This window comes from Lagopus muta, chromosome 11 (genome assembly GCF_023343835.1).
Source record: "Lagopus muta isolate bLagMut1 chromosome 11, bLagMut1 primary, whole genome shotgun sequence".
NCBI classification, from domain to species: Eukaryota; Metazoa; Chordata; class Aves; order Galliformes; family Phasianidae; genus Lagopus; species Lagopus muta.
In genome coordinates this window covers 15,340,661-15,368,455 of record NC_064443.1, presented here as the reverse complement: position 1 = coordinate 15,368,455, position 27,795 = coordinate 15,340,661, and the positions used below count along the sequence as shown (strand labels likewise).

The 27,795-nt window shown below is 47.5% G+C and overlaps 1 protein-coding gene across 8 annotated transcripts in view; it reads left to right on the top strand.

Moving 5' to 3' along the window:
• FRMD4B (FERM domain containing 4B) overlaps positions 1 to 27,795 on the top strand; it is a 106,281-nt gene that overhangs the window by 19,082 nt on the left and 59,404 nt on the right. Inside the window, exon 1 of one of the 8 annotated variants that reach the window (XM_048957178.1) lies at positions 7,022 to 7,108. The exons of 3 other annotated variants lie outside the window; for them this stretch is intronic. In XM_048957178.1, the coding sequence (XP_048813135.1) occupies positions 7,094 to 7,108 (15 nt within the window). In that variant the 5' untranslated portion in view covers positions 7,022 to 7,093. Of the gene's footprint in view, positions 1 to 7,021; positions 7,109 to 21,717; positions 22,033 to 27,795 lie in introns of those variants that run through there. 4 more of the 8 variants (XM_048957174.1, XM_048957175.1, XM_048957176.1 and 1 more) reach the window with 4 other exon arrangements.

Below are 27,795 nucleotides of genomic sequence, written 5' to 3'. Positions count from 1 at the left end.
TGTTGGAAGGCAGCTTATCCACAGCCCTGCTCCCTTGGTGTCTTTGTTTTTTTCTGTTGCTTTCTTATCTTCACTCTCAAGTCATCTTTTCCCTCATTTTAGGCTCTCCCTGCAGAGGAAAGAGCCAAAACATACATAGACACACAAAAAAGTTGTTTTTATGCCTAGCTGTGCATGTACACAGGAGGGGAAGTTTATTGCAGCAGGAATGTACTGCATGTAGGCACGATGTGCTCCCAGGAAAACCTCTGCATCCCTGGCAGGTCAGAGGGTTGCTGGTAGAAAACAAGCTGTATGCTACAGCTGCAGCACATGCACCCTCAGCAGTGGCATCATTCCCCTCCTTGAACTTGCAGTGAGAGCAATGCAAAATTAGTGTAAGACCTCCAAAGCAGTGATGGGACACCTGGTGCCCCACTGGGAAGCAGAACATTGCAGTGCTGTTGGCAAAGATGAGCACAATCTTTGCTGCTGGTTTTCTCTGCTGCTCATTCTTCATTCTACTTAATAGATTCTTGTGAGCATCTCATAATCAAACCCAAAATGAAATGCAGAGGATGGTAAGGCTGTAAATGGGAGATGGATGAGCTCTCAGCTGTGGATGCGTGGGATTCACATCTCTGGGGATGCATGTTCATAAAGGCTGTGTTTGTTGATGGCACAACAGAGACCTAATTACAGGCCTGCTCTGTCACAGCTGTGTTATCCTCATGTGCAGACCAGGCATAAACTTCAGTTTCCCAAGGGAGAATACTGTGTGTAATTTCGTATGTATTTTAATGTTCTCCATTTAGAATAAAATGAAGTATTTCCTCTTTTTACTCTACCACAGCCATGCCTGTTCTTTTCCCTCCTATTCTTTTACCAGCTGTGGATTTTTAAATATATTTTTTTTTCTGCCCCTTCAGTTGGTATTCTGCTTCCATATATTTCAGAGAATGCCTTTCTCTGGGTCAGAGCTGGGGAACACTGGCCCAATTTGCACTTGCTGCTCATTGCATTTACATGGCCTGGGAGTTGTAAAGTCATCCGACTTTTTCCCAGCACTATTTATTTTTAAATGTTGTGTAACAATTCCCTGTAGTAAGGTTGGTTTGAAATAGAGCCCCTGGGAGCTGCTGAGCCTTAAGGCTTTGTGCCACCCAACACTAAAGTAAGGTGAGGATCCTGGATTACAGTTTGTAAGTCTTTATAGCCCTGCTGTGATTAGTATTTTCATTAAAGAGGAGTTGGATTTTTACATTCCTGACTTGATCCTTGTCTGAGGCTCACCTGGCTGTATCTGTGCTGCTTTGCATCACCTGATTTCTTTTCAACAGTAGCATTATTACAGTCCATCTGATATTTTTAAGGTTCTTTTTTCCCTGGGGATGAATACTTTGGGAAATTTTCCTTCTCCTGCAAAATGTCCTTCTGTCCAGCCTAGAAATCCCCACAGTCACTCTATCACGTATTTCTGAGTAACTGAGGCCATCGGTGTGTTCCCATAACCAGCGCGCTGTCCTGGGTTCCCAGATCCTTCTGAAGGGGAGGGGTGGTACATAAGGTAACTTCTAGAGGAGCCAAGCAGTCTTTAGGAGAGTTGATATGCTTAAACAAAGCTGTCCCTCAAGTGATGAAGGAGCAAAACACTTCATAAGTTGGTGGGGAGACCCAAGATCTCACTGACAGCTAATGGCAACAGATGGTAGAACCTTGGCAAGGTGCCGCGGCTTGGTGTCTACTTGTCCTGCTTATTTGACTCATTCTCAAATGTAAGACCAGTTTAAACCCTCACATCAAGTCCCAGGGAGTTTAATAGGTGCTCAGTTTTCTAAACTATTTCACTGAATGCTACACAAGTGCAGTCACTTGTAGCTAGCCGTGCCTCTTGCTTGTATAATACAGCAGTGCAAATCTAAGGACATTAGCCATCCAGTGGCTGTTTGCAGGAAGAATTAGTGGTTGCAGATCAAATCATGCTGACTGACCAAGAATGTGGGCAGGTAGAGTGTGGCCCAGAGAGCTCTGAAAACTTGGGGCAGAAACAGCAAGCTTGGCTGTCACCCATTGCAAACATGTAGAGGACTTAAAGTTCAGACCCTGATGCTGTTGAAGTTAATGGAAAAAGTTTGCCATTGTGTCTAAACACTGGGAAGTTTGCTTAGAATGGTGGCAATCCTGTGTGTGTGTGTGTGTGTGTGTGTGTAGAAGGCATTTGCATAACGCACTGTATCAAGACATCTCCAAAATTGAAAGTGGCTTTCTCAGCTGCAGAGAGCCTCTTTATTTCCTACTATAAATAATAAACTCATTTTCTGCTGCAAAAGTGGTCCCTGCAGGGAATACTGATCAAGGCCATTCCCAGGGTCTGGGAACTGCTAATGCATCTTGCAGCTGGGCTGCTGTGTGCCTGCTCTGCTGGTCCTTGAGCTGTGTCTGGGGGCTGTGCAGTGCTGAGCTATGCAGAGGTGCTGCGTGGACCCCGTGCAACGCAGCCAGATTGCAAAGCTGTCATGGAATTGGTTTGTGTTGTATCTGAGGCTTTGTGTTGGAGGAAGTCAGTGGGCAGCTTCTCATGTTGCTTTTAGTGGGGTGGGAAGGTGTACTGTGCTATGAGAAATGCCCTCAGATTGCCGTGTTGGATACAGCTCACCAGTGTGTGACTTTGAATGCAGTAAGGCTTCTTGTAGGGAAGGTTTTCCTGACTATTCTGACAAATTACTCTTCAGGAGCATTCTGTTATACATGGTCATGGGAGTGGAACGACTTGCTTCTTTGCTGCTACATTGTTTTGAGGAATGAAAGGTAATCAAAGGTGCACTGATATTAAACACCACTCTTGCAGGGAAGATGATGACATTAGCCAATAGCTCTTGCCCAGAGAGGTCTTTGAGTGGATTGGGTTTCATCCGAGGTACAAGGTTTCATGTGGAGCAGGAGCCAGGTTTTGGGATACAAAGCCACCTTCCCTGGGAGGACTGAGGGGAATCTGCATCAGCTGTGAGCTGCGTGCTTTTAGCAAACTCTTTGCATCCCTGCACCCTGGGGTAGGTGGGTGCAGAGCCAGGAGCTGTGCTGCTCACACTGCTGGGTGCTGTCACTTTGGCTGGCATTGTTGCAGCTCATTCTTCTGCTGTAGGACTGAGATTTAAGTAGTTGCAAGTGGGATGGGTTGGGTTTTGCTCTGAAATAAACATGATGTAGTTATTGTGAGTGTGGTTATAGACTGTGCTCTCACTGATGCTAGGTGGGCTCAAGTGAGGGGGTAGATAGAAGTGGAACAAAACCTTGAGTCTCCTTCAGGGCTATAAATCAGTTCATCAGACTCATAAGTGCTTTGATACAAGGCAAGGTCCATAAGATATTGAAATCCAGGCTTTCTGTTTCCGCCTTGAAATCAAAATGAAGCCAAAAATCACAGAACCCAATTAATCATCTTTGGGTTAAATCTTGCAAGTAATACTGTATAAACACTTTAGATCCAGAGGGGATTATGGGCAAATATGAAGCTGATGGAGGAGTTCAAGGATGTTCTGAATTGCAAAGTAGGCGTGCAGAAAGCATTTCTGGAGCCTGTTGGCTAGAAGTGTGTGGAAGAAGGGATGGATGGAGGTTCTGAGGGCAGCAGCGTGGGGTAAATCAGACCTGGCTGAGGCTGGGGGACAGCAGAAGCGTGAGGGAGAGGACAAGGTAAAGCTGCAGAGTCCAGAATGGCCAAAGATCCATGGGGCAGCCTGAGCCCTGCCACCAGTGCTGGCTTTCTTGTGGGGTCATGGGTAAGTTGCTTAACCATTGTGGGTTTGCTTGCTCACCTATAAAACAGGCATCAGTCATGGCAGGGGACTTGAATCAACTGATTGTTCTCAGGTATTTTGGGATGGTGTTTTACTTTGGATCACTCTTAGACACAGTCAGGTCTGTGTAATCATTGTGTTTACAGGTCAGTTCATTTACTGTGGTAGGAGAACGGGGAAAAAGAGGCAATATTGTATGTAGATTTATTTTTTTTAAATGAAGATAACTACTGTATTCTGTCTTCAGTATCTGGAGGGGCTATTTCAGAAGGCTGAGTGCCAGACATTTCCCTATAGAAGACAAATTCTCTCTGATTCTTCATCCTCTTTGTGTCTGCAGTCGAGTACACATGATTAATTGATGGCTTCATTTCCCCAAAGCTGCGTGGCTGGAGCAGTCTCCATTATCCTCCCTGCTAAGGCACCTACCCAGGCTCTGTGTTTATTAGAGCAATGATTCCAAGTATACATTACTCTGTTTTCCTGGTATGTTAGAATTTTTTCTCTCTGAAGTGCTGTGACTTCTCTTATCATTTTTACCTGCAGTGACTTGTGGTGCAAACTCCCTACACAGTTAATTCCCTTAGATGATTTATTTACCAGTGACACAGCACAGCCCTCAACACAGTAATTGCAATGACGTGATCATCAAAGCATCAAAAGCAGGAGCCCAGGTTCCTCATCTCCCTTGTGCTGCTGCAGTCCTCCCACCTCTCCCTTTGTGCTCTCTTTGTTGCTTTAAACCTTTTGGAGAAGGAAAAAAAATCCATAACCAGATAAAAAATAGGGTCCATGCATCTGTAGATAACGAAGCATGTTGCTTCCTTTAGCCCAGCAGCACCAAAACACTGTCACATCATTTAGTTTTGCTGACCCAGTGCTTTGTGACCCTGCAGAGATGGGCTTATATGGGCAGGAGATGGAGAAACAGCAAAGTGCTGCTCCCATATCCAAACAAAAAAATGAGTACTTAAAACTCGATTGTTTTATCTTGTCTGGAAGAAATATTCCATGCAGTTGGAAGACTTGTAATTGAATTTAAAGATGATGACCTCTGGGACTAGATGTCTGTGTGAAGAACATGTGGATGGATGGCTGGTGAGCATTTGCTCTGTGCCTGCAGAGTGGATGGGCACTGAGTGGGAGCAAGGCGTCATCTCCTCTGTAATGCTGTGCCCATCCTTCTGTCTGTTGGGGCAGATGCTCATCTTGCTGCTGGGTGCAGTGCTGGTTCCTGCCCTGCTGCAGGTGCTCTGGGTGCTTCTGGCTTGAACCAAGTCCTCCCAGAGTTGGGTTTTGGAAGTGTCTCCTCAGCAGGGAGCTAACTGCTGGTGAGGGGTTATGGATTGCTTGGAAGGAGCAAGTCTGGCAGCACAGCATGTGGAGCTGCTGCATCGCTGCTTGAGGCGTGCTGATTTCACTGATCCAGGCTGAGGCCATTAATTAGCTCGTTTTATGCATGCACACGTCTCATCTAAGTGGTTTTCTGTTATCTGGGAGAAATGGGAATATGAAAAAGCGGGCAACTGTCCCTTCCAGGTGCTGGGGGCAGAGCAGGGATCCCATTCCTGAGACATACACTGGGTTTGGGACCTGGCTGGTGGAAGTGGGCTTGCTGCACTGGCACAGGTCTTGCCAGGCACCAGGGAGCCACAGCTCCATTACATTCTAATAGCCTGAGAAATTAAATATAGTGATTAGTTGGATTGTTAAATGGACCTAGAGCCTACGTCAGAAGTCTTTCCAACAGCGTTTGGCACACAATAACAAAACTAGCTGCAAAAGTAGGATTACTGCAGGCTTTGTGTTGTGTGTGCTCTTTCAGCCCTGCTGCAGTAGAGCTTAGAGGTGTTTGTTGCTCATGGGATGGGGCAGTGGGCTCAAATGTGGCTGTGCTCCTAGCTCCGTGTTGTGTGTAGGGCCGGGCTGCTCTGTGCCTCTGCTCCTCCAAGAGGGGAAGAAGGGAGGGTCAGGAGAAGGTCTTCCAAGTGATGGAAGAGCAATTACAGCCTAGCTTTGAGACAAGTGTTTTCTGCTTTGGCTCGGTACATAGGTTTGAGGAAGCACTTCCACTTTCACATGCTAAAGCTGAGCATATTTGTCTTTGCTGAAAGGGTTACAACTGCCTTCAGGGATTGCTGTAGATCAAATACTGCTGAACCAGCTGTGGGAGGAGCAGCAGAGGGATGATGTACAAACCAGCACTACCACTTGCAGCTGCAGTTGATGCAGGTGGTGATGTCCTTCTGCTATGCCACTGTTTTGTGCATGGCAGCCTGTGATGTGTCAGGAAAATGGAGTAGGAAAGTGGCTTTGTTGTGAATACTTTATTATTAAAAGGAGTAGCTGTAGAATGTGGTTCTTACTATTTTTTTTGTGACAATTCAGTCACGAAATGTTAATTCTAATCTGATCTTCTGAGAAGCATTATAGAGCAGTGAAGTTGAACATCAGCTTGTAATTCAGCCCTGTTCATATCATATCCTGCTCTCCAGGACTGCCATCCCGGTGCAGAACAGCCCCTGTTCTCATTCTGCTCTGGCTGCTGAGTGCTTCAGAACATGCAGCAGGAGTCTTTGGTGAGCACTGGGTGTGCAGCTGGGAAGGAGCTCTCAAGGACAGAGCTCTGCTCCCTGAAGGGATGGAGCAGGTGGGGTGGGATGGGGAGCAGCTCCTGGGAACAGTCCCTAGGTGGGAAACACCTGGGCCCTTGCTGGTTGCTGGTCAGCTCTGCCACAAGGTTGGGTAGCCCTTGGTCTCCCACTGATGCTTAGGGAGGAAGCAGTGAAGCAGTCCTCTCACCTTCCACTAAAGGGAAGAAAGATCCTATTGGCCCCATGTCCCTCTGTGCTGCACAGAGGCTGGGCTGCTTGAATCTGCTTGCAGGGCAGCACTGGAATGTGTACCTCTAACAGGGAATGCCTGGTGGGCTGTGGAAGGAAGGGAGGGCTGCCTGTGGGTGGGGGCTGTGCTTGGGCCAGGGGCTTGGCTGTCAGTCTGGGCGAAGGCAGATGGAAGTAATTTACAGCTTGGAAGTCAGCTAACAGTTGTCTTGATACAGATCAACTGTGGGCTGGTCAGTCCTTGGAGGAAGTTGTTGTCCTGACCCCATCATTTAGTGGTTGGTCTGTGCCCTAAAAATAAATTTATACGCCCTTGCTGTCTGTTCAGGAGGCTCAAACTCCCGCCCTTCCTGATAATGATGGGGAATGGTGACCTTCAGCATTTGCTGTTTTACCAAGCAGTAGACTTCTCTGGCTTCATTTTCTCTTTGTGCATCTTGAATTCCAACCTCTGGGAGATTGATACTGCAGCAGATGCTCTCCTGTTTGGTAGGTTTGCGGCGTTCGGGGTAGCTGAGGAAATCTTGGGCATGTGAAGCTCCAAAGGCAAATGGAAGGAAACCCAAGTGATAGTTTATCATGTGTCTCGCTTGTTTGCGTTCTTATCCCAGACAAAGCTTTGTCTTTTATCCCATAATTATGTCATTCCCCGTGAGCAACTTAATCAAAGCAAGGGGTTTTTTGGGGGGGTAGTGTTAATTTGATTTGCTAGATGGCTGCGTGATGTCCAATAGAGATGTTGGGGAGTTCTGGGGGCAGATTCCTGCAGCTTCATTGAACTGCCCAGGGGACAGGCTCTGTCTGTTGAACAGCTCTTTGTTAGCACTGTGGTTAGGTGCTGCTTCTGCTTGTGACTGCCTTTCTCTTCCCTCTTTCCCCTTTTCATTTCAGCTGTGTGTTTTCCGAGATTCTCTTTTGTCGTTTGTGGAAAGTGCTGCATTTCTCACAAGGACCTTTGAAACTGAAATCTTGCTTCATCTTGAAACGAATGCTTTGCACTTCATAAAATACAAAATGTGCATAATGTGTTGGTAATGGGGTGACTGTTAGGTAAGGAGATGACTTGATCTGTATGACAGATACTGGCTTTGAGGAGATGCTTTTCTCTCCTGGCCTAACGTGCTTTAATCCATGCACCAGTACAACCTCTTTAGAAATCATGCTTGGCGACTTCAGCCAAACCCTCACTGCTTTGCAGATTAATGCTACTGCAAGCTTGGGCTCTTAATGCAATCTCAACCCTTTAATTAAAACAACATGGAACAAAAAGGGAGAATTAGTTAAAAATAACAACTCTCGGAAGCCCAGCTTGCCTTTTTATTAGACTTGTCCTCACTTTCTCAGCTGCTCTGATAAGAAGGATATTCTCCCTCTGGGATGCAGTGAATAAACTGGGATGTAACTCATTTGTTTGGGCATTATGTTTTAATTAATTTCTAACACTAATCCCTTCCCTGTACTCTTTTCTTCCTTTTTTTTCCCTTCTGGCTTGTAGATAATAAAATAGTCCTGTTCCAAGGAAAGGATTGGTGATTTGTACCATTACAGAAATGAGGCTTGGTTGCTGTGTACCCCAGGGCTGCGGAGGTTCTGCATTGCCCTATAGAGGGTGCTGAGGGGGACTTCCAGGAAACCCACCCAGAATGTGTGGAATTTGAGGAGATTCAGTGCACCTGGAATGCAGCCACGTTTCTCAGTGAGATAAAGTGCATGCTGCATAACATTCTTTGGAATAAAAGTTATCCTGATAACATGGGCTAGTTTTTCTTTTTTGTATTTAGACTTGTCTAGACTTCCTTATGGCAGTATTGGTTCAGGCTCCCTTTTAAACTGGTGGGAAGCTTGCCATTCAAGCAAGGCAGGAGATGGGCTCTCTCTGATCTTCCAGTAATGAAGCAATGTTTTTGCGCAGTCCCTTCTCTCTGCAGCTCTTCCTGGCTGCCCCTGCATCCTGCTCACTTAGCCTTGTCCAGTCTTTCTAAATCAATATGCACTGCTGCATTACTGGAATTGGAAAATAAAATAAAAATCCCAGCAGAGGTTTTGGCATGAGAGCATTGTTTGAAAACGGATGGGATGCTATTTAACTCAACAAATGGGCTTGGTGTGTTGGTGGTTTTTTTTTCATTTCTAATCTATACGCAAGTGTCTGAGTGGAAATCCTTGCCCAAGCAGAGCTAAAATAGCTCTGGAAGGGGTTGGATTTCATTCTGCCCAAGTACTGAAGCTGCTGCAGGTGCTTCTAACGATGACTTCATGTGCTGCTGTGTCCAGAGAGTGCTTTCCCATAGTGTTGTAGCTCTGGGCTGACTTTCTAGCAACAGAGCAGAGCATGACCTCTGTTGTCTTGCTGTGATTTCAGGAGAATTAAGGGACAGATGGGCAAAATGCTTATAAAACAAATCATGGCTTCCCCACACTGAAAATCTGCTGACGCAGAAGCAGACAGACAGGGCAGGCTCTTAAAATACACAAAGCAGGAGTACACTAATTGTGTAGTGGCCTTGAAGAGGACCAATTCTCACAGGGAATTGCTCAGAGAATTACTTCATTCTTTAGATGCAAAGACACCTTTGATCTGGCTTGTTCAGGTGTGCAATTGGGACCATGGTGGCCTTGAAGAGTGGAGAGTGGCTTGTAAAATACAGAGGAAAATGATCCTGTTAAGGCTCTTTTTGTGCTGTTTTTTAAATTGTCCCTTTCCTTGAGAGCAGTTTTCTTCTGTTATGTACCAGTTCATCTCGTCTTGGTCTATAGCAGATCTGACTTTGGTCCATCAAAAGGCAATGGTTGTAGCAGCACTGGCTGCAGGGTTTGGGCTGTGTGTGGGGCTGGGCTCTTCAGGGCTCTGCTGGCCTTTGAGAGATGGATGGGTGGGGAGAGGCTACAGGTGAGTGCGGGGAACTGTGGGGCAGGGTTGTGGTCCCTCATGTAATGACATCAGAAAGGAATCTGTCTGAAGTACTGGATCTGGTTAAGTGATGATAGAGGTAAATTAGTCCTACTCAAAGTTGTTGAAACCTTGGGGGGAGAAGTTTCCATGGGAATAGTGATTTAAGGGAGTGTATTTCCTAATAGCGTTGGGACACGGTTTAGTGGGCATGGTGGTGATGGTTGGATGATCTTAGAGGTCTTTCCCAACCTTAATGAACCTTTGATAACAAATTGCCATACAGAATCAATGACAACCCAGTAAGATTTTACCAAGAAAATAAATACATGAAATAGAACAAATCCCCCAGTGTTAGGGCTGGATTTTCAGTTGTCTGTCTGGCACATGTGATGGAGTGGGCATTCCCATGAGAGATGGTTACGTTTGGTGCTATCTGTCTGTTGGCTGCTCAGCTGGTGGCCATGGGGAGCAGAGCCAGCAGCCTGCTGCTTTCTAGCAGAGGGTCTCTGGTGGCTGCTGGGAGGCAGCAGGAGCCCAGCTTGGCACTGGCTGCCCTCTAGCGTGCTGCTGCCCGCAGCAAGGCACTGCAGGAGCAGGGAGGGTGCTTGCCATTGGTGGCCTTTTAAAACTTCGGAGCAGCCTAATCCTCTAAATCTCAGTTTAAATTGATGCCCTGTTTACCTGGTAGGCATCTGAGTGCTGGGGGATTAGTGCATGATAAGCAGGAGGTGATTTACATCTCACACCAGAGAGCATTGTGGGTTCAGGGAGGTTTGGGGTCTGTGCTGTGCTATTAGACCTGGCCCTTTGTGTTGGCATGCTGCTATTCCTGCCCCTGTCCCATGCCTTTTGGTGTGATCTGCAGCACTGATGGGTTGATCTGGAGGAGGAAAGGTTGCTGCAGGTGTAGGGCAAGTTCCTGTGCAGGATTTCTCAATGTGGGAACACTGCAGGGTGACTTTTGACACCTGCAGGTGTGAATCGGTGCTGATGGCCCCGTGCAAAGAAAGGTTTGGCTTCATTTCTGTAGGTGAGATGCTGCAGGTTGTTGGGTTTTGTGTTGGTTTTGTTGTTGTTGTTTTTGCATCCTTATTTCTATGGCTGCTAGAGTGTCGTAGTGCTCATAGGGCTGAGAGCAGTGTGAGTCCTGTCTGACAGCTGCAATTACTGAGCTGTGGCTGGCAGCATAGCAATCCCATGGGGACCACAAACAATGAATCCAGCTCCCAGAAAATTGGTTAACCTGAAGAACGCCTGCATGGTGCTGGAGAAGAGTGCAGACATGACTTCGATCAAGAATATTGGAACACTTGTTGCTGGGAAGCACTGTTGCTCCAGGCTGTGGCAGGGATACCCAGGGGTGTGTGGGGAGGGCTGGGTGTGCAGGGTTAGAGCTTAGTCAGGAGGTGTGTGTTCAAGGGATCTGCTTCAGCCTGACTCCTGTAATTAAGGAGCATGTATATATCTGTACCTTGGAAACACTTCATTCATTAATCTAATGGTGAGGAGAATTATGCAGAGATGAACTTAAAGATGTAAGGGAAGGCTGGGTTTGCATCTGGAATGAAGCAAGGCATACAGCAGCTGTAGTTGTTGGAAAGGAAAGCACCAGCAACATGAATGAACTATGCCATGGTTCCAGCTATGCACCAGTGTCTGTGCAACATACCAGCCTGAATCTGTAGGCAGTTTACAGTTTGAGGCTTGGACAGGGAAAGCACTGCAGGTAAAAATTGGGAAAATGTATCCCTCTAAGAACGCATTAGGTTTCATGAGAGCAAGTTAATGCTTTCTTTGCTGTGGAATCCCATGAAAGATTTAGACTGAAGTCAAATGATGATAGAATGAAGCTCTTACCTGGTAGTGAAAAGTGAGGGAGTAAGCAGAGGCAGAAGATGCCAATCAGTGGATGCTCCTCTGGTAGTGTGCCAGAGGTGGGACTGCACGGAGGTGTTTCCAGATGGTTTGAGTTGTGCATGTCACATTCTCTAAGTGACATTTCTGGACTCTGTGGCCAAGCAGTGTGCTCCTTCAGGTGTGAGCACATCCTTGGGGTTGTATGGGAAGTGGGTGAATGTCTCCAGAACAGCAGCAGTGCTTTAATGGTAAGGCAGTGGTGGCTGCAGTGCAGCAAAGCGAAGTCACATATAAAAATCTGGGAGCAAAGGGAAGAGCTTGCTTTTAGCATGAAATCTCTAATTCTTGCTTTGTTTTCCTTCGGTCACTGAACATCCCCTTTGAACATGGCTGGGGGAGAGCCTGAAATCCTGCAAAACCACTTTTTTTTTTTCCTCCCCTTTTCTTCCAAGGCAGGGCAGGAGCAAACAGCTCGCACACCTCCTGCCCTGTGGGCCCTTACAGGCAGCAGGCTGAACCAGTTTGCCCATCTCTGGGTGCTGTTGGGGAGGTGCCTGCTCCAGGAGGGCTTTGCAGAGGCTGCAGCTGGGCTCAGGGCACCAAGCAGGGTCTGATACAGTGCTGAGGAGGAGTTTATGGAGCGTGGCACGGAGTGAGGCGTGCGAGCAGCTTTCGGCTCCAGAAGGTACCTGCCATCAACTCTCAGGTGAGAGATTAAGATTATTTGCACTGAGCATGAGAGACTTCTGTTGCGTATCCAGTTCAGTTCCCATCGCTGGAGGTGTTCCCAGGTGCTCAGGTCAGGAGTGCCTTAACACAAAGGGTATCAGGAAGCTTCTTTTGAGTGTGCTTGGATTGAGAACTGTGGCAGAGGGAGCAGAGGGTTCTTCAGGCTGTCTCAGTCCTGCGGTTCTACACGCCGCTGCTGGGCACCAGAGCCTACAGACAGGGCCAGCACTGCACCGAGCTACTGAGTGCTTTGGTTGCTCTGAGATCTGCTGCAAATCCATGTCGGGATCTCCCTGACTAATGGCTGGGACTCAGGTGCTCTTTGGCACAAGTCCCTTATGCCCTGGTCTAAAGATAGGGAAAAGCAGGCTGCTCTTCTCCTTTTTCTTTGTGTTTATCTAGATACGTGCTGTGACATAAGGCATGAACAGCTGGAAAATGTGCTTTCTCCTGCAGTACTGTGAGGATATGTGGGATTGTCAAGCTCTATTCACTAGAGCTGGCATTCTGAGCCCTCCCCAAGCCATATAAGATAATCTGGGATAGGGAATATCCCCCGTGTGCCATAGAAGCAGGTGACAGATCCCTTTCTCTGGCGACAGGCGTCCTGCATATCAGCTCAGTACTCCTCAAAGGGATATGTGAGTAAATCCCTGCTGTGGCAGCAAGCATATTGAGGAACAGATGGTGCTGTGCTACAACTTTACCTGGTATAAGTCTAACGCACAACTCAGCGATACAGAAACAGGCATTGTATTGCAGTGGCTGCTACAGTCTGGTGGGGGGTTGCATTTGATTTATCCCTTCCTTCTGCTGATTGCTAAAGGATATTATACACAACTTTTTTTTTTTTTTTTTTTTTTTTTTTCTCCCAGAGGGTTTGGAAGTATAACATCAATGAGATTTGTGATGGAATCCCTGAATTTATTCTCCCTTTGCTGTTTCTGTGCAAGTCATACCAATGAGTGTGTGCCATGATGTGCTTAAGGACCTCACAGTCCCTAGAGGAGCAGGTGTCTGGTGTCCCCCCAAGCTCAGTTAATGCTGGAATGGTTTTTCAAGGTTTGAGAAGCAGCTGTGTAGAGCAGAGGATGATGAAACTACTGTTTTCCGCAGCAGGCCATCCTTCCTACTCCACATGGAGGGCCAGGTGCACTGGTGTCCTGGTGTGGCTGTCCCTTCCCCTTCCAACCATGTGTGCAGGATGGGAGCAGGGCTCCTGAGAGCAGCCATGTGGTGCTGAGTGACCTCTTGAAATGGGCAGGGGAAGAGATTTGTGCCACCACTTCACTCATTAACATGAGTGAGATTAGCAGTGTGGTGGGTTTTTTTTCTGATGCCTATTTCATCTTACGGCTGCAGAAAGGATCTAATATGAACTCTGTAACTCCATTTCCAAGCATCCTCTTCCTGCTCCAAATGGCTTCCTTTCCCTGGCTGAAGCTCACATCATGTCCTCTCCAAGGAGCATGGGAAAAATGCATTTTAATTTTGCACTCTTGGCAAATAAGGAATCACACCCATGAAAACAAATACCCGTTAATTATGGCCATGAAATGCTGATTGACTCACAGCTTTGATAATGGCAAGGACAGTTTGCAAGCCTGCTTTATATCCCAAAGGGGAAAAATAGAAATAAGAATTGCTTTGAGGAAGCTTTCGGCCCCTCCTAGCCATCCATTTAGAAGTTTCGCTGCCAACAGGTACTGCTCAGTTATAGCAGTGTTTCCATTTCAAGCGTGAGAGGGGGACTGAAGTTATTGCCTGTGCTAATTGTTAACAAATGCTGAACTCTCGCTCATGCCCATTAGAACAGGAATAGCATTTCTGGGCGTAGGAGTGGTCACGGATTGACCCCCATTGGGGAGCACTGCTGGTCCTCTCTCTCCCCCTCTCTGCCCTTTCTTCTTGTTTTTTTTTCCACTTGTTGCTCTATGAAATAAGTCAATCTGCTTTGGTTTAGCTCTGCAGTTGCTCTGCACAGTGTGGGTTGGGCTGACCCCCTGCACCCATGTCCTTACCCTCTGCTCAGCATCAGCTGAGATTTGGGAAGCTCCCACCCTGCTGGCAGGGCAGGGCTCTGTGTTCCAGCACCTGCACCAGCACAAATCTCGCACTGGAGGGGTGAGGTCCCTCATCTGAGGGGCTGACTCAGCTCTGCAGCCCCTCCGCATTTCCCCTCTTGGCTTCCTCCTGCATTGTGCACGGCTTGGTGCTTCCCATGTCACCACTCCCACCACAACCCGCTGCTGGCATCACTCCTTTCTCCTTTTATCATTATTTATTTTTTTTAAGAAGGCAGTGAGGTAGTAGTGCTGTTCCTCATGCATGGAAGGGCTCAGCTCCGGAGGACGCCTCTGGAAGGAAGCTGAGCTGTGGTTTAGGTACTGTGTGCCACATGAGTCCTGGGGGCACCACTGTGTGGGTCCTGACCCATCGTTCCATATTCCCAGGGGCTGGATAGGGAATCATGATACTTTTACAAATGGAAGTTTTAATTTTACAATAATTACTTCTTGGCTGGCTTGAGTGTTTGCAAAAAGCCCCAAAAAGCCCAAGGAAGGGCAGGGGAGTGCTGGGAGGTGGCGGGGCTGTCGCGTGGCCAACCTTGCTGCCAGCCCATTGGAGGCTTTCCATTGCTTTCAATGGGCTTTGGATTGAGCCCATGGCGTGCTGGCTGTTTGTTTTGGAGGTCTTCTGAGGATAAAAGCAGCCTTTCAATGGCTGTTCTTTTCCTTTGGCTCAGTTGCTCTCTGCGCCTCGTGGCCGGGTGCTTTTGGATGTGTCCCTGTTCTCTGAATGGGTGGCAGCTTGTGCATTCTGGAAGGCTTGCTTTGGTCTTTCGGCAGTGTTTAGTGCCCAGCACAAGTGATGTGACCCCTCTGTGGGGAGATGCTGTGTGCTCAATTCCTTTTCCATGGTCAAATGGTAGCATAGCACCAAGCCTTGCCATCAAGAAACATGTTGCTTACACCAGAGCTGCCTCACTCCAACAACAAAAGACACTGATTTGCCTCCTCCCAAGTTCTGGATAATTATTCCCTTTTTTTTTTTATATGTCCGGAACTAACAAATGTACACTGCATGGCTATTTTGTTACTAAAATGAGACACTAATTGCTGGAGCAGCTGATGATACATTTTGAAATTTCTTTGCTTTCTGCCTCGAAGCAGAATTACAGCAGACCTGTGTTCTCAGGAAGCATTGCTCAATAGCAGTCCTGGCAATGTGTTACATAGATTGATGATTTACCAATTTTTCTTCTATTTGCTGGTGCTCTTCCCACCCATTTGTGGTTCTCCTGCCAAAACTGGCCACAAAGATGAGCAGCTCTCTTAGAGAGGCCCAAACTGAACTCACTTGTGACCTATGGAGCAAAACCTGCCAGTGTCACATTGTGTTGGATCAAGCCTCAACGAAAGATGGCACGAGGGGAGTTCTCTGCAGCATGCAGAGCCATGTAGTTGGATCTGGGTGCTTTGGTCTGGGGGAGAGGAGCGCTGTGGTGCTGGGAGAGGCATGGGCTGCCCATGCCATGCTCTGACCTCTATCATTGGCAGTGGAGGAGACGAGGCTGGGTGGCTTCAAATACTGACTTTAATGAAAGTTCGCATCAGTGTTGGTACTGTGCCAAGTGTAGTAATGACACAGGATGGATTCTGGGTTTATGGTCTAAAACTGCAGGTGGGGAGGAGAGGCACAAAAGGTGGCCAAGGTGGTCTCTTTGTTCATATTCCTTTAGGTGCCGTGATCTCAACTGTGACATTCAAATACATAAGGAAGGACAAATCCTCTCCTGGGTGTGTGGCTGTCCTGGGCTTGGCATGACCCATGAAGTCTGATCAAGGGCAGAGCATTACTCTGAGTCATAATTCTTTTTTTTTCTGGAGGCTGCAGCATCCCAGGTTACTCATCCTGAGAGAATGAATGCACTGAGGGTATAATTATCGTAGTTAGACATCATTTATTTTCACTATTTTAAAGATTCTTGTCAGGTGACTAATAGGTTTGTGTTGTTATTTTTGTCATCCTGGCCATGTATATCATGCAAAATGCTGAAATTTTACTATCCCATTTATGCTTCCTCTTACAGCATTGTAGATCTCTGCCGAGTGCTTAGGTTAGGTAGTAAATTTACCCCATTTGCCATGGATTAATGAGGCTATAAAATAATCGTAAAGCTGGGGCAGCCCTGGATTTTTACACTCCTCACGTATTTGTATCTACCACAAAGTCCTTTATCTAACATCATTACCTGATTTCTCTGGGCTCCCTTTAATATTCCTTGCTGACTTTAAGAGCTGGGGGTGCCAGCTTGCTTTGGACTGCAGCAGGAGCTGAGTGATGCTGACACCCACTGCAGAATAAGGTCATGGGGCATGAGGAAGGCAAGCAAAGCAGGTTGGAAACAGTGATGCCCATCGTGGTGACCTCTTGGTGAGATGGGTGAAGAAAGCAGGATGCTGAAAGCATTTCATGCTCTTGTTCACTGGTGTTGGAAAGGTGGAGGTATAAGGCTACAGCCTGCAAGGGTAGAGGGGCAATGTGGCTTTGTCCATGTCAGCCCCCAGAGAGCTGTGCTATGGAAACTGGGTGACACAGCCTCGTGCTGATAGGGCAGTGGCAAACGAAGGCAATTCCAAGTTTGTGGAACTGGAGCACTCGCTGCTTATGCTGAAGCTGACCTGAATCTGTAGTGCCAGGTATGTGGGTATGGGTTGCTGTTGGAGGAGTCAGGCTGCAAGTGCTTTAATCACTTGCAGAGTTAAAAGGTGGTGGCACTTCATTTCTGACAAGAAACGATAATGAGCCTACTGTGGAGTAGAGACTGTGAGAAATTTGTGTTTCTGGCACAGTGCTGTCTTTAAAAATGCGTGTGTCACTGCTTTATTGTTATTGTAGAAAAATATGCATACAGAGAGGAGGCAAAAAGACAGCATCTCATCCATGGCTTGGAAAACTGCTGTTAAACCTGTACCTTAAACTGGCAGCAGAGGGGAGAGGCTCTGTTCTGCAGGTGTGAGTGGTTCAGGATGCAGTTTGCCATTGGGTTTGGCAGCCCCTTGGCTTGGAGCACACTGGTGGGAAGAGCTGGGAACCCATGTAGTGCCTGGAGGTGCTCATGGAGAATGCCTTTCTTCAGCATCTCCCATCTGTCTGCTCCAGATAGATCCATCACCTCCTTTTCCTAGCTAAGAGGAGGACAGGACAATCCTGCCATGTAGCTTTTGTTTGCTTTCTAAATTCAGGCTTGATAATGTGAAAGTAGACAGATCTTTGGAACAATTGATCTGAGAGGTGCCCAAAATTCACGCTAGTATAAAGGATGAAGTACATTACAAAGATCTCTGCATTTTTTTCTACTAATCTCAAGGAATGAAATTGCTTTGCAAACACCTTTTGCCAGAATTTGATTCTCTCTTCAGAAACTCAGTCAGGGAAGGCTGGATTACAGACTTATCCCATATGCCACTGCTGCTTTTTAAGCATCTTGCATACTGAGAGGTTACAACATCAAAGAGAGGATGGCTGATGACTACTTCACTTTATCTTTATTAAGTTGGTAATTAAGGGCCAGAGTGTAGCAGAAATGATTTTTGAAAAGTCACTTCATCTTTATTTGGGGTTAATTGCATTAATGCTCGCAGCTTGACAGGCTTCTTACAAGACAAGAATTTAAAGAAAGTGCTAAGGAGATGTGAGTTAGGACTTCCTCAGAGCTGAAGCTGTAAGCAGTGAGCATGGAGAGGCTTGGCCTGCCCTGAGATCATCCCAGGATGTCAGGACTTGAGGATTTGAATTTGTTGAGTTGGAAGTAGAAGCAGATATCCATGCAGTGGCATGCCCGAAGCAGAAGTGGTTCTCAGGACTCTGCAAGGGCTGTCTCAATGGTTTCTTGGTCTTTTCTGTACCTTGCCTTTTGCTTTATAGAGAACTGAGCATTGGTTGCAGTCATCCTCATTTGAAGTAAGTGAATACAGGCTATGGACAAAAGCCATGATAAGGACTTAAAGCAATGGCTTGGGCAGACATCTGCTAGCCCTTATAATTATTTGGTACATCTGCACAATAATTCACCTTTTACTGCTGAAGGTGCAGAGACCAAAAAGGATCAAAGCCTTAATGTCATTACCTGCCACCAGGGTCTGGCTGTGTGTCCTCTTCTGTGTTTCTAATCAGTGGTCTGTATCTAGCGGGAATGCAACTTTGTAGATGTCAGAGGAAAGTGATGCTTTTGTCCTGTGGCCTCTCAGGTAGATGAATTATGTATCCATGTGATCTTTGTATGAGGTACCTTGAAAAGAAAAGCAGTGATTCAGCTACCCTCATTCCATTCGTTGTGGCACAGAATGTAACGTGCAAGGAGGGCTGAGGATCCCTCTGAGATCTTTTCCTATTATGTTGGTGAACCTTTGTTCCCTTTTAGCATTTGTTATTCCAGGAATACAATCAATAATACAAAGAAAAGCATGAATCTGCTGCACATCACATTTTCTGCACATCCTGTTAGCAGTGTGCTCCTTAGATTCCTGTTCTATGGGCTTGTTCCTTACCAGAAATGAATGCCCTGTTGTTCATTTAGCTGCAGATCAAATAGATTTGTAATATCTCTCTACCTTGAGAGTGGTGCATACGTCTACAAAATCTTTTTCTGAGATAGCTATTTTTTCCCCATGAAGGTTTGGTTTCTGTGACTTTTGAAAGCCATTTGGGCATCCTATTAGCTTTCCCATAGTGAATTTCCTGCGACCTTTATTCTCTTAAGGAACATGAATATCAGTTATATACTTCAAATTAAAACACCTGGAATCACATTCTGAAAGAAGTCCACAGAAGGCAAAGCCAATCTGAATGGATGCTTCATCAGTCCCAAATTAAATCACCAGTGTTCTGAATTACACTCAACTCTTATTTGTATTATCAACTCTGCTCCTTTGTGTGTTGGGGAGAGCACTGTGGCTGAGGTGGGAGCTGGCTGGGGCTGTCCCAGCAGCACAGGAGGGTTGGAGGCACAAAGGGTAGCTGCCCCATATGCAAGTGCCATTTAAAAATACCATGGATTGTGCCACGTTTAAAAAATACCTTGTGTTACATCAAAGGAGAAAATGCCCATCCTTTTTCCTTATTTAGGGGGAAAAGGCACAAAAGACGACAGAGTAGAGCAAGCCTTATAACTTTTCAGAGTGGCATGATTTGATTTTCCTGGCTTAGGATGAGGCCATTCCCTATGCTGTTTCCTTAACTATGAAGCTGCTTTGTTTTTGGGGGTTTTTTTATGGTCTAGAAATGGAACCCAAAAATGACAGAAACTTGGATTTTCTTTTTTAATCTGTGTTTAACTTTGGCGATGGCTTGACCACAATGTGCAGATACCACGGGAGGTGCTCCCAACAGCTCTCTGAGCAGTGCTGTCCAGCTGCAATTACCCTCAGCTGCCTGGGGTAACTGCAGATGGTGGCAGTGGCCTCTCCCAGTGGAAAACAAAAACTTCTCATTTTGTACATCCATACTGATTTTCAAGTGCCCTAAACATAGAATATAGAGCAGTGATGAGTAACACCCAAGATTCAGGAAGCTCTCCTTGTGGCCACAGGCTGAGAGAACATTGAAAGGAGCAATGAAATTCTTGAGGTGCTGGATTTTAACTGTAGAGCCTGAGGTCTGTTATAACAAGTTCTGTCTCTGCCCTGGATGAGTGGAAACCTGCTACAGGCTCCAAGCCATCATGCCCTGGGCCAGGCTGGGTGAGCACCTCCTGGCTTGGCTTGGTGTGAGGCAGATTAGGTCCACTTTGCAGCATAGACCCCAACACAAAGCAACTTGGAGATATCTGAGCTCCTTTTCTCACCCTGGTGTGGAAGAACTGAGGAGAGATGTTGCTTCATAACAGCTTCAGATGTTTGAAATAGTTGTCATAGTCTTTCCCACATTGAGAGCACGTCTGAGATGTTTAAACTCCTTGGAGCTGCACAGACAACTGATACAAGCATCATGGGCAGAGCCACTCTTAGCTCGTTGTATGCATGAGGAAGAAGTGCAATGCTTGGTGGCACGCAGGTCCAAAGCCTGTCTGAAACAGGCTGTCAGCAACCTGCAGAACTACTGTCAGACTCTCAACTAGGATACAAGCTGACTGTGCAACCGTGGGTTCTTGCAGTATGAGGACTGACATGGAATAGAATAGGATTTGCAAATACTTTCCCTGTGTTAAGAGCACACAGGGTATCTTCCTCCCCTTGAAAGCATTTGGGCCAGAACAGCCATGACTGCGTAGAAGCTGTTTGAAGATGGTGCAACCCACTTGAAAATCAAATTGGGTCTTAAGTGACATTGAAGTCTGGTACCAAATAAGAGAGCCTCTTGGTTTCTCTGCTCATGGAGTGGGGATAACCACTGGGGTTGGGCTGTTTGGGCAACACCGCTGTGGTTCCTACTGTTACTGGGGTCTGAATGTCCTCAGATGTTGGGTGGGTTCTCACAAAATGAGCGGCATGTGCTTCCCTCACTGCTGCCAAAGCATCTGTTCTTGAAGTGAATAGGAAGAAAACATTGCATGGATTTTGTTTAACAAAACGCAGCCATAATACTCAAAACGAGGGAGCTTCAGCTCTCCCATGCAGCCTTTACTCACTCCACTCCCACCCTGTTCATTCATTTCATTGTGTGAGGCAGTGGGGTTGGTCTGGCTGGTGCTTTTACCAAAGTCTGCTCTTCGTGCAGTTCCATCAGTGAGGTGCTGACAGTTGCACACTGGGCCCCTCACAGCTCTGGCCCTAGAAATCTCTAGGAAACCTCAAATCCCATGAGTGGTCTTAAAAAGGTTAATTGCCTTTTGACTTCCACCCAGAGCTGCTCCCTTTGGCTTTTGCTAGGAAAGAGCTCACAAATGAGGGGTGCAGCATGCTGGCATTAACAGCTTCTGCCCCAGAAGGGTGGATTGCCTGGGGTTTGGTATAAGATTAAGCATCAAGGCTGTGTTCCCTCGTGGGCTGTTAGCTCTGTGTTTATTCTCCGTGCTCTGTATGTGAAGTGTGCACGAGGAGCTTTGTTTTTCTCATGCAGCAAGCGCTGTGTCAACGGAGCTGTGAGAGTTGTGCAGGAGAGCAGCACTGTCTCTTCGGCAGGTGTTCAGCTTTCAGCCGGTACGAATGCAAACAGAGTTTTGTACTTCTGGCATCTTCTGCCACCCAAGCTGAGGAAATCGGTGCCTCCATTCTACAGGAGCTGCGCTGATCTATTTTTTCCCCTCCACTTGCTTTTCCCAAAGGTGCTTTTTAAAATAGGATTCCCAGGGAGAAAGCGCTGACAGCTCGGCTCCCCGCGTGGCAGATAACGAGGTGTCGGTGTGATCGTCCCGCTGGGTCCTCTCCTCGGAGCTGAGCGATGCGGACGAACGCACGGCGGAGCTCGGAACAGGGCGGCAGCTCCATTAATCCCTTAACGGCGGTGGCGTATAAATGGGGTTGTTGTCAGGACACGTGGCAAAAGGGTTAAAATTTAATTAGAAAACCTGGTGGCAGCTCCCGGAGCTTAACGGAGATTTGTGTAAGCCGCTCGGACGGACAAGGCTGCTGTGTGAGCTGCTGGCGGAGCCGGGCTACTGCAGCCGCTGGCTCTGGGGGCACGCCTGGAGCCTGCCCAGGAAGCGCCGTGAAAGAGGAGTTTGTTGGGAGGTTGGACGCGGCTCTGTGCACGCCCTATAAAGCCAGCAAGCCGGCATGCCAGCGTGCTAAACACCCAGCCAGGCGGGACGCGGAGGTTCGCTGGACCCATGGCTTCGGTGCTGATGTGCGGGGTGGAGGATCTGCTGCTCGGGGGCAGCCGATGCGTCTGGACGCTGACGGTGACCGCGCTCCGGCGGTGGTACGCGGGGAGGCTGCGGGCGTGCCGGCAAGCGCTGCGGGCATGGTGCGGCCTCGGGGATGTCTACCAGGTAGGGGACACCTGCGGAGCTGCCAGCGGGGATGTGGGTGCGGGGCTCTGTTTGTCACAGCGGGATATTGGAGATAGCAGTTTGCGTTGCAGTGGCTCTGTCTGTGATAAATCTTGGTGTAAGTGTCGCTGGGATGTTTGTTTATGTTGGGTGTTTCCAAGCTGCTCCTTCTTTCTCTCTCTCTATCTCTCTCTCTCTGCTGTTCTGTATTGTGGGGAGCTACAGAGCTCCCAGCAAAACTGCTCTCCCTCTGTAATCATTAAAGCTTCTCTTGCACGTGGAAGCAGTGCTGAAGGGACATCTGTACCTGTGCAATCCCAAAGGGACCTGTTGCTGTTTAGCTGGAAGGCATGCCCAGGTTCAGGTGTGCCCAGCAGTGGGAGAGCAGCTATACAACTGATGGCTCTTACTGTGCTTGAAATTACCTTGGCATTGCATACAGATGAATATCATCTGAGTACATGGATTGTTTGGGAACGCACAGCCTGGCTGCTGTCCCTCCCTGCCTATTGACCTGTCCTGCCCCACCAGCACTGCTGGGCTGGCCAAGAACCCACTGACAGCAGATGGACTCAACTCTTCAGCTGCTGCTTGCCAGTGGCTGCCTCAAAGAGTAACGTTCTTTTGAAACAAAGTGGAACTGTACCTCTGTCTGATGTTACTGTGTTCTTGTGGCTTGGGGTCGGGATTAGTTTGTCCTTGCTCTCAAGTAGCATCACTCCCTTGCTGCTATGAGGATGTGAAAATGGGCAAAATGAAGAGATGAGTGATGCTAGACAGTGCCTGTGCTGGGTGGGGACCTGGATGCTACCCATCACACTGGGCTGTGCCAGGTCCTCCCCACGATGGAACCAGATAGGGACAAAGCTGCTCTCACATCTTAATGTCAGGAATTTCCTAATGGTCATTTTGGGGTGAGTTAAACAGAGATGGCTGAAAGAATGCCCTGTGGCTCTTCCTTGGGTTGTGCAACACGCTGGTTTTTGTGCTCAACTCTTGGCATTTTGCTGTTTGAAAACCCTGGTGGGATCCTCCTGATGCTGGTGGGAGCAGAGCGAGCACACAGCAGTTGGTGTCACAGCCTGGGTGGATGTCACAACCCTATAAGAGGCTGAGTAAATTATTTCAGGTTTTGATTTCATCTCCCAGGGACATGCGTGGTTTATTTGTGCCCAGGCTGTGCAAGGGGAGTGCAGGTGGGGTGATGTTACAGGTCCTTGTGCTGCTGTGCAACCCTGAGGGCTGCAGCTCCCTTTCATCTGTGCTGGGGGGGTCACACTGCTTTGAGGGCCAGGGGCTGTTTTCAGATGAGGTGGCACTGAACAGATCTCTTCCCTGTTTTAATCACCACCATTGTGACGGAAGGAAAGGCAGTAGGGTTTCTTCTCGTTGGGCTGGGAAGTTTTCCTTAAATATTAAGTTGTCCTTTGATAAAATGCTTGCTAACCTGATGGGAGACCCAAACTGTGCTAAAAACATTTTCCTTTTCTCATTTCCACATCAGCTCACCTTCATCTTTTGAAGCTGCTAGGTGCCAGCGTTACCACGTGGGAGGAGACCCTTCTGCCTCCACTGCAATCCTCTCTGCCAGCATAAAGCCCTTACCTGCCTTAGTGACTTAGTCCAAAACCCAAGGACAGAGCAGCTTCTGTCCATCACCTTCCCTTTGAGCACAGTATAGGGAGCACTTAGCTGGTACTCACCATCTCTTGTCTCATGCACAGAGACCAGCCCAGAGGTGGGATGTTCTGTTTGACTATTGCCCTGGAGCCACAGTGCTGAGGAGCCTCCTGTTTCTCTCTGAAATAACCTCTGGACCTGTGCAAGAGGGAACTTGGCCTCTCTGAATTCTTTGGTTACGTGCCAGGGAGTACTGTCCACAGCAGAGTATCTGAAAGCGTGGAGAAAGCAGACTTGCAGAGAAGTGGTGGAAGAGCTGGCACAAAGATCTTCTTTGTGACTGCAGAGAGACAGTGTGAGTAATGCTGTTAGGGGAAAATTCTGAGGTGAGAGTCCAGCATAGAGGTCTTCATGCAACAGTACCTATATCCTATGAGAAGAGGGAAAGAGGTGGAGCTTGGAGCTGTATTTTGTTGTGCCAAGCTCATGTGCAGCTCTGACCTGGTAGTGTGGCATGGGGAGACCCTTCCCCAAGCCCCTTGTGCTGTGTGCAGCAGATATATTCAGTGCTGTAGCATCCAGGTGCCTCCTCCAGAATGAAGAACTCAGCTGGGTTCTCCCTTTGCAAGTTTTTAGGCTGCCTGTCCTGAATCTAGTGAACAGAGAAGTGAAACCAACTGATATGGTTTTATATCTGTGAGGTTGTTGAATGATGGCAAAGCTAAAAACAGCCCAACTCGCTTCTATAAATTACAAGTTGGTTGGTTGAGTTTTTTAGTGGTAGATGCTGTGCCCGTCAGTGTGTTCCTTGCAGGGTGTGGAAGAGAAACCAAGTAAAGCATTCTCAAACTGTGCAGACTATGAGGAGACGTGACGAATGCTTGCTGGATGGGAAGCTGGCAAGGAGGATGGAGGCATCCCTGAGCTCGGGCTATTCGGTTATGCTGGTAATTTGGCAAACACTTTTGGCTGCAGAATTGTAAATTGAAGTCATGTGGCTTTTGGGATGACGTACTTCTTAACCTCTGAAAGGTCACTTCCTCTGGGAGGAGGGAAAAAAATTGCAGACGCAGCACAGAAAATTAGCTTTATCCGTGTCTGCCCTGTACCTGCCTGGGTGGAGCAGAGAGGAAGCGGCTGGCTGCTGTTTCCTATGGTTCTAATGGGGGTGGTTTGGACAGCAAGGAGTGAGCTTCCTCTGCTGCCACACCTTCACTTTTCTTTACAAAACTGCTGACGACAAACTTGGAGGCTCCTTTTTTCTTTATCACTATTATAAGTCAATGGTTATGGGCGGGTGAGGGGCATGACTCCCTTGGCTCTGTACTGGGCAGAGCCCAGAAGAACCATCTCAGCCTTTCCACCAGCTCAGGGCTTTCTGAGGGAGCTCACAGGCCTTATTCAAGGATGCTGAATGTGCCTCTTTGAACATTAAATGGAAATGGGAATTAACCTCTGCTCTAAAAGAGCTTTGCTTTGCTTTCATGATCTGACCCAGTGCTGTGATGCCTCTTGTACCCCACTGGTGCAGTTCCACTGTGATTTCCCCATGGCTGTGGCTCACAGGAGCCTCTGCCTGTTAGTTAGGGAGTTAAGCTCGCTTTTACACGTTCAGTCTTCCAAAATCCACTTTCCAAATATTACTGCCAGGCATATTTCCACTTGAGCTCATGGTACAGGGTTTTCTCTTGGAGTTTGTTGAAACAAAAATATGATTTTTGTACTGCTCCTCCCTCTTCCTCCGCAGACAAACTCCATAGCCAGACTGAACTTCACCTCATTTCCTCCAGGGTGTCCCGGTGCCAGGTTCAAACAGTGCCTTCTATTCACTGCCTACTCTGGCCCATACGAATGTATTTGTGTTCAGTGTGACGTAGCTCACCCAATGCGTTGGATTTCAAATGTCGCCGGCGCCACTTTTCAAAACCCATCTCTTGCAGACGTATCACCACGTGAATGTTCTGGTATAAATCACCCTTACAGCCTTGTGCAGAGGCTGGCAGCTTGCTCTGGCTGAGCAAGAAGCTTACAAAAAGGCAACTTAAAAGTATGTCAGGCTCATGCTGCTTTTTCCACACTTCATTTCTGAGCGTTTAGCTTTCTGTCACTCCTGCTAGCATTGCCACTGCACTTCTTGGCAAGCTTGTATGGACTGTCCATGTGCTTAAAATAACTCTGTGCTATCTCTGTCTCCTAATTTTAAGAAAATCAGGCCATCCTCATGCAGTCTGCATTGCTCTCAAAACCTCTGAGTCATAATTAGTGGTTAGTAATTCTTCTAATCTTCTGTGCAGATGGAGACCAGTTCGTTCTCAGAAGCTGCAAAGAGGATAAAGTTATCAGCACTAGAAAATATTAGCTTAAATGCCCTCCCACTTTTCCCTGCTAATGCTCTACCTTCCGTCTAAATGTGCATCAGTTGTGCGTTTTGGGGTTGGAAAGGTAAGCTGCATGAGGGTCATTGAAATGCTGAGAATAGCCCAGATGTATGCAGTTGTTTAGTTGTATAAAGCCATCACTGGCAATGAAAGCAACACAAAATTTCAGGCTCTGTGTCTTCCTGGTGTAGAACATGGGCTGATGGGCAGGTGGTACATAAGAACATCATGCTGGTCCTTTGTGCAGGTAGCTGACTTGTATGAGAGAGGAAGGCAGGAGGAGTGGCATTGGGTGAGCAAGTTGTTAGTGGGCAGCAAAACAAGAGCTGGAATCGCTTTGGGGAGGTGGCTGCCCTGGGGACAGGTGTTGGGTGTAACACAGGTGTTGGGTATGGAGTTGTCTGGTGGGTGCTGGGCTGGCTGCAGCAGATCTGGGAGGGTTAAGAGTGTTAATGGGAAAGAAGCCCACTGGAGTCCTGTTGGGCAAGTGTACTCAGAGTATCTAAGTCAGTGTGTTCACTAAGCCTCAGTGAAAGCGGGTAATTCCTCTCTAATGGCAAGCAAGTTGCATCTGCTCACTTCCAAAGGAGCTGGCGCAGAGAGATTGGGATGTGCTGTGCTGAATCATATCACTATCTTAGTGTCTCCAGCTGCCGGAACCCTTTCCTAGTACACTGCCTTTCCTTTAAAACAACTTTTCCCACCTAGAAAAACTGCCTGTGGCTCAGAGCACAGCTGAGTTGTGCACTTCCATCTGTATTTGTAAGTTCCCAAGGAGCTGTGCTCTTCCCCTCTGCCTGTCCCTGTCGTTCCAGTGGAGCAGAGCCTGGCGCCACCCAGGTAACCTTCACGTCATGTCTCTAAGGAAAAATGACTCACTCTATTTTCCAACTAGTTTGAGGCTTTAGATCCTGTATTTGGAGATGAACACAAGTTTGTGACTCTGAAATACTTTTCCAAAATTGCCTCAGCTGCCAGCCTTCAGTTTGCTGGTCTGGAGCAGCGGGCTGGACCAGAATCGGCATCCTCAATCCTTGCAGATCGTGTTTTTTTCCCCATGGAACTCGTGATATTGAGCACTGTTGGGAAAACTCTTGGAGTCATGAGACAGTACAAGAATATTAGCCTGCTCTGGGGCCATTGCACCCAGCCCATGTTGGGTGCTGCAGTACACAGCTGTGGTGCTCCTCTGCCATTTTTACCACCTGAGGATGTGAATCTGTGCTGTGATCTAAAAGCTTGTGTTCCTGCTGGTATTGCACACACCAGCTGCCCACTAGTTTTTTTTGGTGGGCTCAATCCAAGGTTGCAGCCATGTGCCTTGGAAAGGAACATGAGAAATGCAGAGCAATGCAGTGCCTGGAGTGCCTCTTGCAATGAGGGGCAATGAAGAACTGAGTGCATGGTGCCTGCTGCCTTGGTCATGTTTCCCATTAGCTGGGCCTGGGAATGTCATCTGCTGAAACTTGAGCTGGGAAAATGCTTCTGAAACTGTAGCTCCATTTCTGTTACAAATTTTGAGTGAAAGGTCCGAGATCCTCTGCCCCAAGGTGGGCACCTTGCACAGTGCCGTTGGTCAGCTGCTGCTTTTGGACTTGGCTTTGTTTCATAATAGAGGGGTTAATAATTGCAGTGCTTTCCCTGCTCACCCCTACCCGTTTGTAACAATCACATTTCAACATCTTGCATCCCCTGACTCACGCTGGAAGGGCTTTTGTTTCTGAATCTGTAATCAAAGCAACAAATGCTAAGGTCACTTCCTTGA